Source organism: Narcine bancroftii, chromosome 12 (genome assembly GCF_036971445.1).
Source record: "Narcine bancroftii isolate sNarBan1 chromosome 12, sNarBan1.hap1, whole genome shotgun sequence".
Lineage (NCBI taxonomy): Eukaryota > Metazoa > Chordata > Chondrichthyes > Torpediniformes > Narcinidae > Narcine > Narcine bancroftii.
The window spans coordinates 3,223,525-3,235,921 of record NC_091480.1 but is presented as its reverse complement, the minus strand read 5'-3'; the positions used below and the strand labels follow the sequence as shown (position 1 = coordinate 3,235,921).

At 50.3% G+C, this 12,397-nt stretch overlaps 1 protein-coding gene across 1 annotated transcript; it reads left to right on the top strand.

Annotated features, from left to right (window-relative positions):
- The first annotated feature begins 1,012 nt into the window (after positions 1-1,012).
- On the top strand, positions 1,013-2,906 carry nog2 (noggin 2). Its single transcript, XM_069906973.1, has one exon. It carries the CDS (start codon positions 1,556-1,558, stop codon positions 2,198-2,200), a length of 645 nt encoding a protein of 214 aa, XP_069763074.1. The 5' UTR covers positions 1,013-1,555; the 3' UTR covers positions 2,201-2,906.
- Positions 2,907-12,397: the final 9,491 nt, after the last annotated feature.

The following is a 12,397-nucleotide window of genomic DNA, read 5'->3' as shown; positions in this document are numbered from 1 at the left end:
ACATTTACCTCACCTTTTTCCCTCCAGTGGTGAACTCTGAGGCTCCCTTGCTAACTGTCTGCTTCCTATCCGCTGCCTGGTGGTCCACATATACTCTCTCTATTAAACCAGCAGTGCCTCCTGCTGCCACTCAAATCCCTGCGCTGTGACTCTCTCGTCTGCAGGGAGTGGTAGGAATGTCACACGTTGCCTTATCCTTAACCATCAAAGCATCCTGACGGTGAACCATCTCTCGTCAATTCCCACCCCTTCGTCCTGCTGCGGATCTCTGAGGACTCTGCACTGAGAGTTTGGTCCCCACAAGGATCTCAGGGAAGCGCACTGCGCTTGTGTTTCATCTGGTTGACCAATGTATGGGTTGTCCTGGGAGACCGATGGGGTCCGTCTGACACCTGAATTCCGTCAGTGTCTGGGGTCTGGGTTCAGTTCTTGGTTCTGCAAAGAATTCCTGATGCCCCATCTCCCTGTTCAGTGTCGGGTGTTAATGGTTGAGTGTCCAGTCTTGGGCGAGTGTCTCATGTCAGGGATGTGGACTCCAGGGCTTGGGGTCTGGTGTCTCAGGTCATTCCAATTGCTGGGTTCAGAGTGGACAAGGTCGTTGAGGGCCAGTATCTGTTGCGCAGGGTCTACTGTGGGGTCTTGTTGCCCAGGTCATTGCGAGTGGATGGTTCAGGAACCAGTTTGGCCGCAGCGTTAATGTCCAGGCTCTGAGAGCGAGGACCTGGGATCGGAGGAGATGTTGGGTCAGGGTCCAGGCCTCTGTTCTGCCCTCTCCTGGTGGGGTGTCGGGTTCAGTGTCTGTTCAGAGGAGGTGCCTCATGCCTGTCGGGTCTAAATGTGGGGTTTGGGCGGACTCCAGGGTCAGAGGAGGTGCGGTTCAGCTTGAGGCCAGTCCTGACTTCCAGTCCAGGATCCAGGATCCGGTGACCGCGGCCGGTCCCTGGGTCCCGCGTCCCAGCTCCAGCCACTGCTCGGCGCCTCCGGGATGGTGCGGGTTAAGCAGGGAGCAGGACGCCTGGGGCGTGGGGAGTGTCAATCAGTGGCGAATCGGCCCGAGACTGGCCCCGGAACGGCGCCGATATTTAACCCGCGCTGCCGCTCCGGTGCTGAGACTTGGTGGAAGGTCAGGGAACAGAGCCACCGGGAGCAGTGACACTGGGACACCGAGATCGGGAACGGGCGCCGTGACCTCTGGAGCACCAGCACCGGGAGCGGCGTGGCCGGACTGGCTGGAGCGGACGTCGGCAGGGGTGGTGCAGGGAGCGGCGGGGTCCCGGGCCGCTCGGCCCCTGCCAGCCCGTCTCGACACCGGGTGCAGAGCGGCGGCGTTGCCATGGGGACGGGCCGCCGGCCGAGCTGAAGTGCGGCGCTCGGTGCGGGAGCGGAGGGCTCGGGCGGCGGCACGGCGCCGGGAGCAGCTAATCCGGCAGAGCAACCTCAGCACGTCCTTGCGTCCCCGTCACTCCCTGCACACTCGTGCTCTTAAAAGTATCCGCGTGCTGGCCTGGCTGCCTATTTATAACCCTGGGAGCTCGGGGACTGGCCCGTTGAAGTCATGGAGCCGCCGCAGTGTTTCCTGAGCTGCCTGTGCATGCTGTTCCTCCAGAACGGCCTCTGCCAACCCTACCTGCACCTCCGGCCCGTGCCCAGTGACAGCTTGCCCGTGCTGGACATCATCGAGCAGCCAGACCCCGACCACGACCCCAAGGGCAGCGACCTGGACGAGCGCGCTCTCCGGAAGAGGCTCGGCAGCCACTTCGACCCCAGCTACATGTCCATCAGCCCGCCCGGGGGAGACCCGTCTGCGTCCCGGGACCCCAGCAGCCGCCTCAAGCCCTTGGGCGCTCTGCCCAACGACATCAAGAGGCTGGATCTGTCGGAGACGCCGTACGGCAGGAGGATGAAGATGGGCAAGAAGGCGAGGCGGAGGCTGCAGCAGTGGCTGTGGTCGTACACCTATTGCCCGGTGTTGTACTCCTGGAAGGACCTGGGAGGCCGTTTCTGGCCGCGCTTTGTCAAAGAAGGTAACTGCTACAACGAGAGGTCGTGTTCGTTCCCGGAAGGAATGCTGTGTAAACCTGTCAAATCCATCAGCAAGACTTTCCTGAGATGGTACTGCCAAGGATGGTCCAAGCCGCGGTACTGCACGTGGATACCTGTTCAATATCCTGTCATCTCGGAGTGCAAGTGTGGCTGTTGAAGCGGCGGCTGAGATGGTCTCTCGCCTAACAACGCCTAGAGTCAAATCGATTTTTATAGATCGCATTCGAAAGAAGCCCCTGCTTTGTATCTATAGAAGAGAGATTGAAACGTTGCAAAAATCTTGGAGTCAGTGAAGGGGAGAGCGAACGGACCAGAAGGCACACCTCCCGACCGCTTCCGGAGTCCCGACGGTGCCATGTGCCCAGCTGTGTTTTCCAATATAATTCTGATGATGGAAAGGTTGGGCTGGAGATAGGACAGAGTGAATCTCAACTTTCCAATCCATAGAGTGTAGATGAGTAAAACCGTCTCCAATTATTTATTTCTTTACCGTTTGTTGACATTAATTAGGCGATATCGTGGCATTGGAGATGTTGACTTGAACCTACTTTCTAAAAAACATATCAATGTAAATATAACGGTTCACTGTTTTTAGCAATAAAGTCTCATCTTTGAAACCAGGGTTTCGGGAAATGTGCTCGGGTCCAGAGCGAAAGAGGTCGCCGTCCCCAGCGAATCCATCCGCTGTGCGCCCACAGGGGAAGCCGGGGTGTCGGAGCGCGGATCCGGGCGCCGAAGCTTTGGCTCCGCAGGCTTCATCCGTTTGGGTCGCTGGCGAGAGGGGGTGCCGCTCTCAGCCGGCAGCGCGACTGGGCAACAGCACTGGGCTGCGGGACAAGTCGGCAGTCCGTTCAAACCAAGCCCGGGCAAAAAAAAAGGTTTTAAAGTGAGGAAGGGGATAAAGAAATTCCGCTGCTCGTCCCGGACGAGGACGTTCCGGGCCACCTCGGCAAAAGGCAGGTGAAAAAATCCCCATCGGAAGACAGAAATACAGAGAAATTAAAAAAAAGATGTTTTTAATTTGGAATGTGTCCAGCGAGATGGGGACACGTTGTCTGGGCATTTGCGCGGGCTCCCTCTCCCCCCCCCCCCCCCCCCTCGCACACAAACACAGATATTTATACAGACATGCAAAGTTGAAAACATTGAACGCGGCTGAGTGATAGGGCAATGAATGCACGAAACAGAACGCGCGATTGATAGCTAGCGCCTCCGTGGCGAGCGAGCGCGACTGAATGAGTTGAACGGAACTAACTCCGCACTGTTCCTTGCAGGCAATGCAGCCGCGTTGTAATTTGCTAATTAAAGTACACGTTCAGACTGAGACGAGACTATTCCTGATTCCATTCGCCACTCGCTGCGCGTTGCTTTTCACATTTATAAATACTATTATTTATTAAGAATCCCTCTTGGACACGTCAAGACACTGCAGAGAGGGAGACAGCGTCGGCTGCTGTCTGGGTATTTCTGGGACGGTGTTAGGCTCTCTGATGTCTCACAGCGTTCTAAAGCCCCGAGTTTGATCCCTGGGTATAGTTGCATTGAGACTTTCAGCCTGAGCTCTCAGCAGATGCTGTTGAGTGACTTGCAGGCGCCGTTCAGCCGCCCCCTCTCGACAGCCCGGAATTTAGCACTAAGACCCTACACACACACACACACACACACACACACACACAGAGCCCATTAACCCTCTCCTCTCCTCTCCTCCCACACATCTTTCCATGCTTGATGCGTCGGGTGACTGAATGCTGCCTCTTCTCACCCAGTGGCTGAGTTCGCCCGGTTCCTTCCTGACCCTCAGCTCTGTCCCAGTCCCGCCGGGTACCGGGTCGTCGCCACACTTGGGGTGAAGATTTAAATTCACTTCGTGTGGATTTTGAACAGGGCGGCGAGGAAGAGCGCTGCCCTCCGCGCCCATTTGAAGGGTGAGGGCACTGAGGTCAGCCGCCGGCCCCAGAACCTCGGCACGGCTCTGGATCCCCGCGCCGCGCAGCGAGACGGGCGCCACCTGAAGCCACCTCCCCTGGGCCCATTGCCAACTTCAAACACTCGCCAATTTAACTCCATTAATGCTCCTCCTGGCCTGTGCGGCAGGGAGGCAAAAATCAAAGCGGTGTCACACTGGAGGCAAGGCGGGGTAGGAGTGGGAGAGTTGAGGGAGACTAAATCATTGAGTGGAGAGAGGAAGCCTCACGCTGTCTCGAAATCGTGTGTGTGTGTGTATGGTGCGACGGTGGAAATGGAATTTCACCCTATGTCTGACCCTGGGAGTGTGAGATGAGAAAGTGTGCAGTGAGAGCTGCAATCTTTCTTTGAGCCCCGGGGAATGTGTGATGAGATGGTGCAGAGAGAGCTTTATTCTGTATCTGACCCTGGTACTGTGTGATGAGGCAGTTTGGAGGGACCTTCACTCTGTGTCCGACCTCAAGTATGTTTGATGGGACGGTGGAGAGGGAGCTTCACTGTATGTCTGATCCCGGGAGTGTGTGATGGGACAGTGTGGAGGGAACTCTATGTCTGACCCTGGGAGTGTGTGATGGGATGGTGTGGAGGGAGCTTCACTCTGTGTCTGACCCTGGGAGTGTGTGATGGGATGGTGTAGAGGGATGTTCACTCTGTGTCTAACCCCCAGTATTTTGTACCTTTTATTTTGTACAGTTTGAGCCACTGGTGGGACAGGGCAGAGATGTTTTCTGTACCAATTTCATCCTGACCCTGTGCTATCAGGGTGCTAGCAGCAGTATAGAAGGAGCTTTGCTGTGTCTGCACTCTGCCTAGGGAATATGTGACAGGATGTGCAGGTGTGTCCTCCACTGGGCCACATCTGTGGTGTGCCTGTCCTGCGAGTATGTGACATTTTCCCTTCTACAGCCCAAAAGAACCACATATTTGTGATTTGCTTCTTGTATGGACGTGGGAAGAATATTTATCCACCGATTATATTGTTGTGACATGTGTTTGCAAACTCAGCCATATTGTATTTCTGTTCATTAATACTTTGTTCGTTTAACGTGCTGCCACATTATTTTCTGCATCAAGTTTAAACGTCCATACTTAGCTTGTCAAAAGCTGGTGTGCTGGATTTGTTGTGCATTATTGAAAGGGCTGGATAGAGTGTCATGAAGATATTTCCGGTCGGAGGTGGGAGAGTCCAGAACCAGGGGGAACAGCCTCAGAATAACAGGGCGTCCCTATAGGAGATGTTTCTTCAGCCAGATGGTGGTAAATCTGTGGAATTTGTTGTGCAGGCCAAGTCACTGGAGAGATTGAAAGCAGACATTGATAGGTTCTTGATTTGTAAGGGTGTCAAAGGTTATAGGGAGAAGGCAGGAGAAAGAGTTTGTAAGGAAAACTACATCAGCCATGATCATAATGGCAGGGCAGACGATGGGCTGAATGGCCTGATTCTGCTCTTAAGTCTTATGGTATGATGAAGTGTTCTCAGTGATTTGATGATGTTAAGACTATGACTGATTCTCCTTCGGCTCTGACTGGGAAATATGGAACTGTAGTGTCCTGGGTTCATGCCATTGTTCATGTCCAACTGCAGAGCACCAATACCTTCATCCAGAAGTCAGAGCTCCAGTAATGGACCATCCAGGCTGTGGGAATCTTTAATTGTCAACCCCCTGGTCACAGAATAGTTGAACATGCCCCCCTGCTGAAACTGCTCTTGGTAAAATTACAAAGAAGTTGATGCTGAACCCTTAAATATACTTTTGTGAAGGGGAGACCAGGATCACACAACGTGTGTTTTTGTTGCATTGACATATCCCCAGGGGCCTCGATCACACATGCTTTCATTCCTTGTAAACTGTGGTTCTATCTTGCCAACAATCTGCCAAAATACAGTGAGTTCAAAGCTGTAATAATGTAAACCAGCTTAATGTATGAACTTTTCTCTCTAGTTGAAAGACTGTAAGAATAATCCGCCTCATAGCTCAGGATGTTGCAGACGAGAGTCCAAGCATGGACTTGTGATGTCTGTTATTCCAGATAATCTGAGCCCATGCTAACAATATAAATACCCTCAATCAAAGCTCAAGGCAGGAAAGAATCCACCAATCTGGTGCATCCAATCTCTGCTGAATAGGTCTTATTTGACAGCCCTGTTCTGACGTCAGATTTCCAACGTAAGTATTTTTGTGCATTTCAGTTTATGTAATAAATTACCTAACATCAGCAACCAAAAAAATCAAAACTACAACTAAACTGTTGTTCAGCATCAAAAAGGGAATCTCAGGGCGCAGGTTCAGGAGGTCTCCCAGCAAAGGCTGTGTTCAAAACGGATATCTCCCAGCAGACAGGGAAGAATCCCAGCAGAGGCAGTGTCCGAGGATAGGAAGAGTTAACACAACAAGTGAGTTGATGTGGACCTTTTACAGCAAGTCACTGAATTTGCTTCGTGGGGTTGAGATTAGAAGAAAGTATTTTAAAAGCCAAGGATTGAGGATCTTTTCACATCGACATGATATTGGAAGTGGTTCAGACCTTTCAAATACTATATAATGGGAAGTCATTTGATCCACTGGAATTATAAAAATTGGGAAGCGGATTGAGCTGCAGATCCGGCCTGGAGTGGTGAGGAAGGGTCTGATCCGCTGAAATACCATGCATACACATTCAAGTAATTTCTCAGTTACATTGCAAGGATTGCTGAGATATTGGTGATATTCCAACAATGATGTAAGTAGGCTGTGAGCAGCTTCGAATGATGTTGAGAGAAGCGGGGTGACTGCTATAGAGCAACACATGCACATAATGCCAATTACCAGGCAGCAATCACCACTGACATTTCTAAGGACTGAGAACAGTTGCCAGGGTATTCAACTCTTTTAAGTCATTAGAATTTGAATAGCAGTGCAGTCTGGCCGACGATGCAAAAAAAACCCTCCAAGAAGTGGGTTGATGCGTTGCGTGGCACTCCTTGTTTCCTTGTTCAAGAACAGCGGTGTAAGCCAGCTCTTGTATCAAGCAGCCCTGATGACAGGCTTCAGATTTCTCCCATTGTTAGCATTGTGTCCTATTACTTCTGAATCCCTGGGTGGAGTTCGATTCTCTGCATTCCCATAGCACCTTGATGATCTCAGGACATCCTGAAATGTTTTACAGGTAGTACAATGTTTTACAAGTGCAACCAATGAGAGGCTGGAGGAAGTAATGGGTCAGGTAGCATCTGTGGGTGGAAATGGTCAGCGAGGACCCTTTAACGAAACTAAAGCAGGAAGGAGGTGGGGGTGCATGGTGATAGGATCCTAGGCAAATGAAGGTGAAAGAGGTGGAGAGGCAGGTAGGGAGGAGGCCACTAGGGGGATGGGAGAGTTTGAGTGCAAAGCAAGCACTGGACTGGATTAAGAAAATGGGAATAGGTAAAGCAGAGATGGAAAGAGTGGAACTGGATCTGGGTAGAGGTGACCTGAACTTTGGAAAATTCAACATTCATACTGTTGGGTTTATGGGGAATATGATGTGTTGCTCTTTAAGTTCATGTTTGGCCTTGTCTTCACCCTGACAATGCATGAAGCTGAGGATAGACTGGTCTGGGTAAGGACAGTGGCAACCATTCAAATGACTGACAACTAGGAGTTCCAGCCACGAAGCACAGGTGGAATGGAGGAGGTCAGCAACGTGGTCTCCCAGTCTGTGTTTGGTCAGGTCAGGCCATGTGTAGGTAAAACTCTGTCTTACCTGGAAAGTCTGACTGTGGCCCTGGATGGAGGTGAGGGGGAGTTCCTGCGATTAGAGTGCCTGAGAGTGTTTGAAGCTGGAGGGGAGGAGGGAAGAGAGGATGAAGGAGTCTCGGAGGGTGTTGTCCCTATGAAAGGTATAGAGAGGTGGGGAGAAGCAGATTTCATATTTATTGTCTGAGCACATACATGACATCATATACAATCCTGAAATTCTTTTCCCTGTGGATGCGGAAGAATCACCAGTAATTGGCAGTACAAAAAAACTGATTCAGCATACACATGTAAACATATAAAGAAATGTAAACAAACTGTGCAATACAGAGAAAAAAAAAGCAATAAAGTGCCCGTAAGAGTCGTTAAATGAGTCCCTGATGGAGTTTGTGGTTGAGGAGTCTGATGATGGAGGGAGAGCAGCCGTTCTTGAACTTGGTCGTGCGAGTCTTGTGGTGTTGAGATGTTGCAGGTCAAAGGATCATGTTCATCCTTCTGTCCTCAGCCCCATCTATTGTCAGGGTGAGATATAACACAAACCTCAAAAGCGGTAGATCACATTCCTCCTCTTCAGCCTGCAACCCAATGGCATAAACATAGAATTCCCCCCCACCCCCCCCCCCACCCAGATCCAGTTTCATGGTTTCCATCTGTCCTTTACCTTTTCCACATTCCTAGACCATTCAATACCCAGTTTAACCCCCCCCCCCCACCACTTCCACTCCACGGTCTCCTCCCCTCCCTGTCTCCTCCCCCCTCCATGAACTCCTCCCCTACCTGCTTCCCCTGCCTCTCTCACCTTCATTTGTCCAGCCAGCCCACATCCTCCTTTCAATGCTTCATCTTTCCACTTGCCATCCTGACCAACTCCCTGCACAGACGCTGCCTGACCCATGAGACCCTCTACTCCTTGTTCACTCCAGATTTCAGCAACTGCAGTTTTTGTGTCTCATTTTTCAAGTGTTTCTGTGCCCACATCTCTGGAGGACTTTGCGGTTCAGAGGTGGGAGTGAAAGGAAGTGGTGCAGGTGCAGGCAGGGAGTCATTATAAAACAGGGAGAGTAATAAAAATGGATCCAAGGTGGGCCCTGTGATAGTCCAGATTCTATCACCAATGTGTATATGTACATATGTTCAGATGGTAGTGTAGGATGACTGTGATTGGCTGAGAGTGTAGCTACACCTACTGGCAGGTCTTAAAAGGATTGTTCCTAGCCAGGCCAGGTCACTCTGGACTGGTCGACCTACTTGTGATATGCTCCAGTCTTTTAGTTAATAAAAGCCTTGGTTTGGATCAACAAGTCTTTGGTTCTTTCGACGAGCATTACAGGCACGTCTCCTCCTTTAGAATGAAGACAAAAGGGAAAGGAATCAAAATACGTAGGCAAGAAGAGATTTGGGAATCTGAGTCCGGGAATCTCTAGAAGCTTATGTGCCCAGACATCATGCAATGGAAAAGATCCTGGAATATTAGCTTTTAGAGCATGAAAACAGGCCCTTCAACCCAACATCCAAGCCAACCAAGTGTCCTATTTGCTTGGATTCAGCCCACATCACTCTAAACCTGTTCCAATGTCTTTTAAACATTGTAAATGTCTCTGCCTCTACCACTTCCTCTGGCAGCTTGTTTCACAGACACCCCCACCCCTCCATGAGAACTAGTTGCTCCTCAACCCTGTTTTAAATCTTTCCCTTCTCAGCCTAATCATGTTCCCTCTGGTTTTTGATTCGTCTACCCTGGGGAAAAGATGTTGCCTACCACCATATTGATGCCCCTCGTGATTTTATAAACCTTGATGAGGCCCCACCTCAGGCAGTGCATCTGATGATGAAGGGATTGCTGTGTGAGTGCAGAAAGAATGGCCTCTGGGTTTAGAGGGTGAATTGTGATTGCAGGAACCTTGTATTCCCTTGGGTACAGAACTTTGAGGGATGATGTGGTGGCAGTGTTGGGAATCAGTGAGGATTTGTTAGGATGGTCAGGAAGAAACGATTTATGTTAAACTAGAGCTGGGCTATTCATGAGTGAAAACAAAGAAATATTTTTTACAGGAAGGTTGACAGCAGCCATCAGGCTCCTGAATGAGCCCCATTCAGTGGTTTCACCCTGGCCCTTGGTTGGTGTAAAACTTCCTGATGATTGCAATCCCACACACTGTAAATTGTGTTCTTTACATGGATGTATGAATGCTGGTCTGCTCGCAGAAGAACCTTTCTTACCCCCATGAGGGATTCTGTGACAAATAAACATTAATACCTGAACCCCTGTCATCAGGAGGACATTGTGAAAGTTTCTGGACTGAGGCTGGAAGGTGTTGTTAGGCATGGGGAACTAAAACGAGGAGTTGGAGGTGAAGGGAAATCTGACAGGTGCTGAGTGAAAGAGGCTTGTAATATTACGTTGTGATGTTACTGATAGGGACTGGAGAGATTAGATTCATTGTACTGAGCCTATGTTGGGGGCATAATCATTCCTTAGTGAAAGAGCTGGCTGGACACTTTGCCAGTGTGTCCAGGCACTGAACAATGTCACTTCTCACATCTCCCATGTGGATTTGCTAAACATTTAATCTAAAATCATCGCTCATCACACATCGCCAGGCAGTATGACAGCAGTTAACAGATTTGTACTGCAACAGCTCTGTGACATCTTTATGACATCACTGTATCAGCAAGGTGACATCAGTTCAGCTTGGCCATGACATCATTGTGACACCACTTTGCATCACTGTGACATCAGTGTGTTTGTCAGGAATCCACCAACCTCAGCATCAGTGGTAACTGTACTCTTGATCAAGGTACAGCTTCACCAGGGAGGTGTCCACACACAGGAGATGACTGTGTCCCTGGCCTGTCCCACATCCCCCATCTCCGTGGCAGCCTCAGAGGGTTGAATGTCCTGTGATAACTAACTAACAGGCATTGATACAGCTCCTGTTGGGAATTGCACAGATCCCATTTTATATCACCAGTATCCTTTTAAAATATTTTGTCCTACATCACAAAATGTTGCATGGAATCCATTATGGACTACACACGCAGGATTAACGCAGAGAAACCCAGTTTCAAGAAAGACAAAATTCATTCATTCATGATTTGAAGTATAGAGGGTGGAAGGTAAAGGAAAAGGTTCCATTACTGTCACATTTTACTACACTTAGAATGTAACATGCATGAAATTCTTTAACTTTTGTCCACCTTAAGGCAGACAGAGAGTTGCCACTTTGTCCAGAGCCCCTCATAAGGGAGCACGCAGAGAACAGGCCCATAATGTTGTGCTAACCTAGATAAAACAACTCTATAACAATCTAACCCTTCCCTACCTCACAGCCATAAACCTTTATCTTTCTGACATCCATGTGCCTGTCTCCTATACCAACATTCACCACCACCCCTGGCAATACATTTCAGCCACCCGCCACTCTGTAAAAAAAAACTAACTCTGACGTCTCCCCTAAACCTTTCTCCATTCACCTTAAACCAGTGTCCTCTAGTCTTTGCTATTGTGGCCCCAAGAAAACGATACTGATTGCCTAACCTGTCATAAGTCACCTCTTATTCTTCATCACTCCAAAGCAAAAAACCCTAGTCCTGTTTCGTGCGCTGTTGGTCAGAAGACTGTACAACAGGCTTTATTCAACATAAAACTCCACAGAGCCAGCTACGAGAGTTTGCTGTGAGCTCTAAGAGTGTGACCTCAAAGAGCCGGCACAGGCTTATATCCTGGAGGGTGATTGACACCCGACTGGGTGGGGCTTGGTCCACTCAGGTCGGCTGATTGACAGCTGGCCAGGTGCTGTCTTGTCCCCATGCTGTTCTGCAGGTACAGAGGTTGCCCCTGCATAGGCCAGCGGTGGACCACCACATTCACCCCTTCTTTAAGATTGACCCAGGTGGGGTAAAAAAAAAGCCCCAACATAAACAATATTTACAAATTAAGATGGTCCAGCGACGTCAGAGTCTCTTTGACTGTCGCAGGACTGGCTCCTGGTCACTGGTCAGTGAGGGTGTGGGAGGGCTGGGGACAGGGGCCAGAGTGGCTGGTGTGGTGCAGCGCAGAGAGGTGGCCGGGGAGGCCGGGTCAAGACATGTGCATTGCATCGTATGTGCAACCTGGCCGGCAGGAGGTTCACCCTCCTCACTGACCAGCGGGCATTGGCGTGATAGATCTTGCTCTGAAGAGGGGTGACTTGTAGAAAGTCCTTGGTACCCAAAGAGGTCTTGAGTGCCCCATAGCTGTTCGGGGTCAGGAGTGTGTGTCAGGCTGGTGGGTTCCTAGGCTGAAGGATACTGTGTTGTGGTGCCAGGTCCCTGGTTGAGATGGTATTCTCCCTGCCACTGCTGAACCTAATGTAGGCATAGTTATGGTTTGCGTGTAGGAGGAATACCTGCTCAACCAGGGGGTTTGGCCTTGAGCACCCATTTGTGTCTATGCAGGAACACAGGTCCTGGGGACACGAGCCATGTCGGGAGGGACATTCCCATTGTTAATCTCTTGGGGAACAAAAACGGGCGTTCGTGGGGGGGGTCACGTTGGTAGCCGTGCACAGAAGTGACCGAATGGCATGAAGCGCCTCCGGAAGAGCGTCCTGCCAGTACTCTATGGACCACCCTTTTGACTTAAGAGCCAAGAGAACTGCCTTCCAGATCACCCCATTCTTGCGTTCCACTTG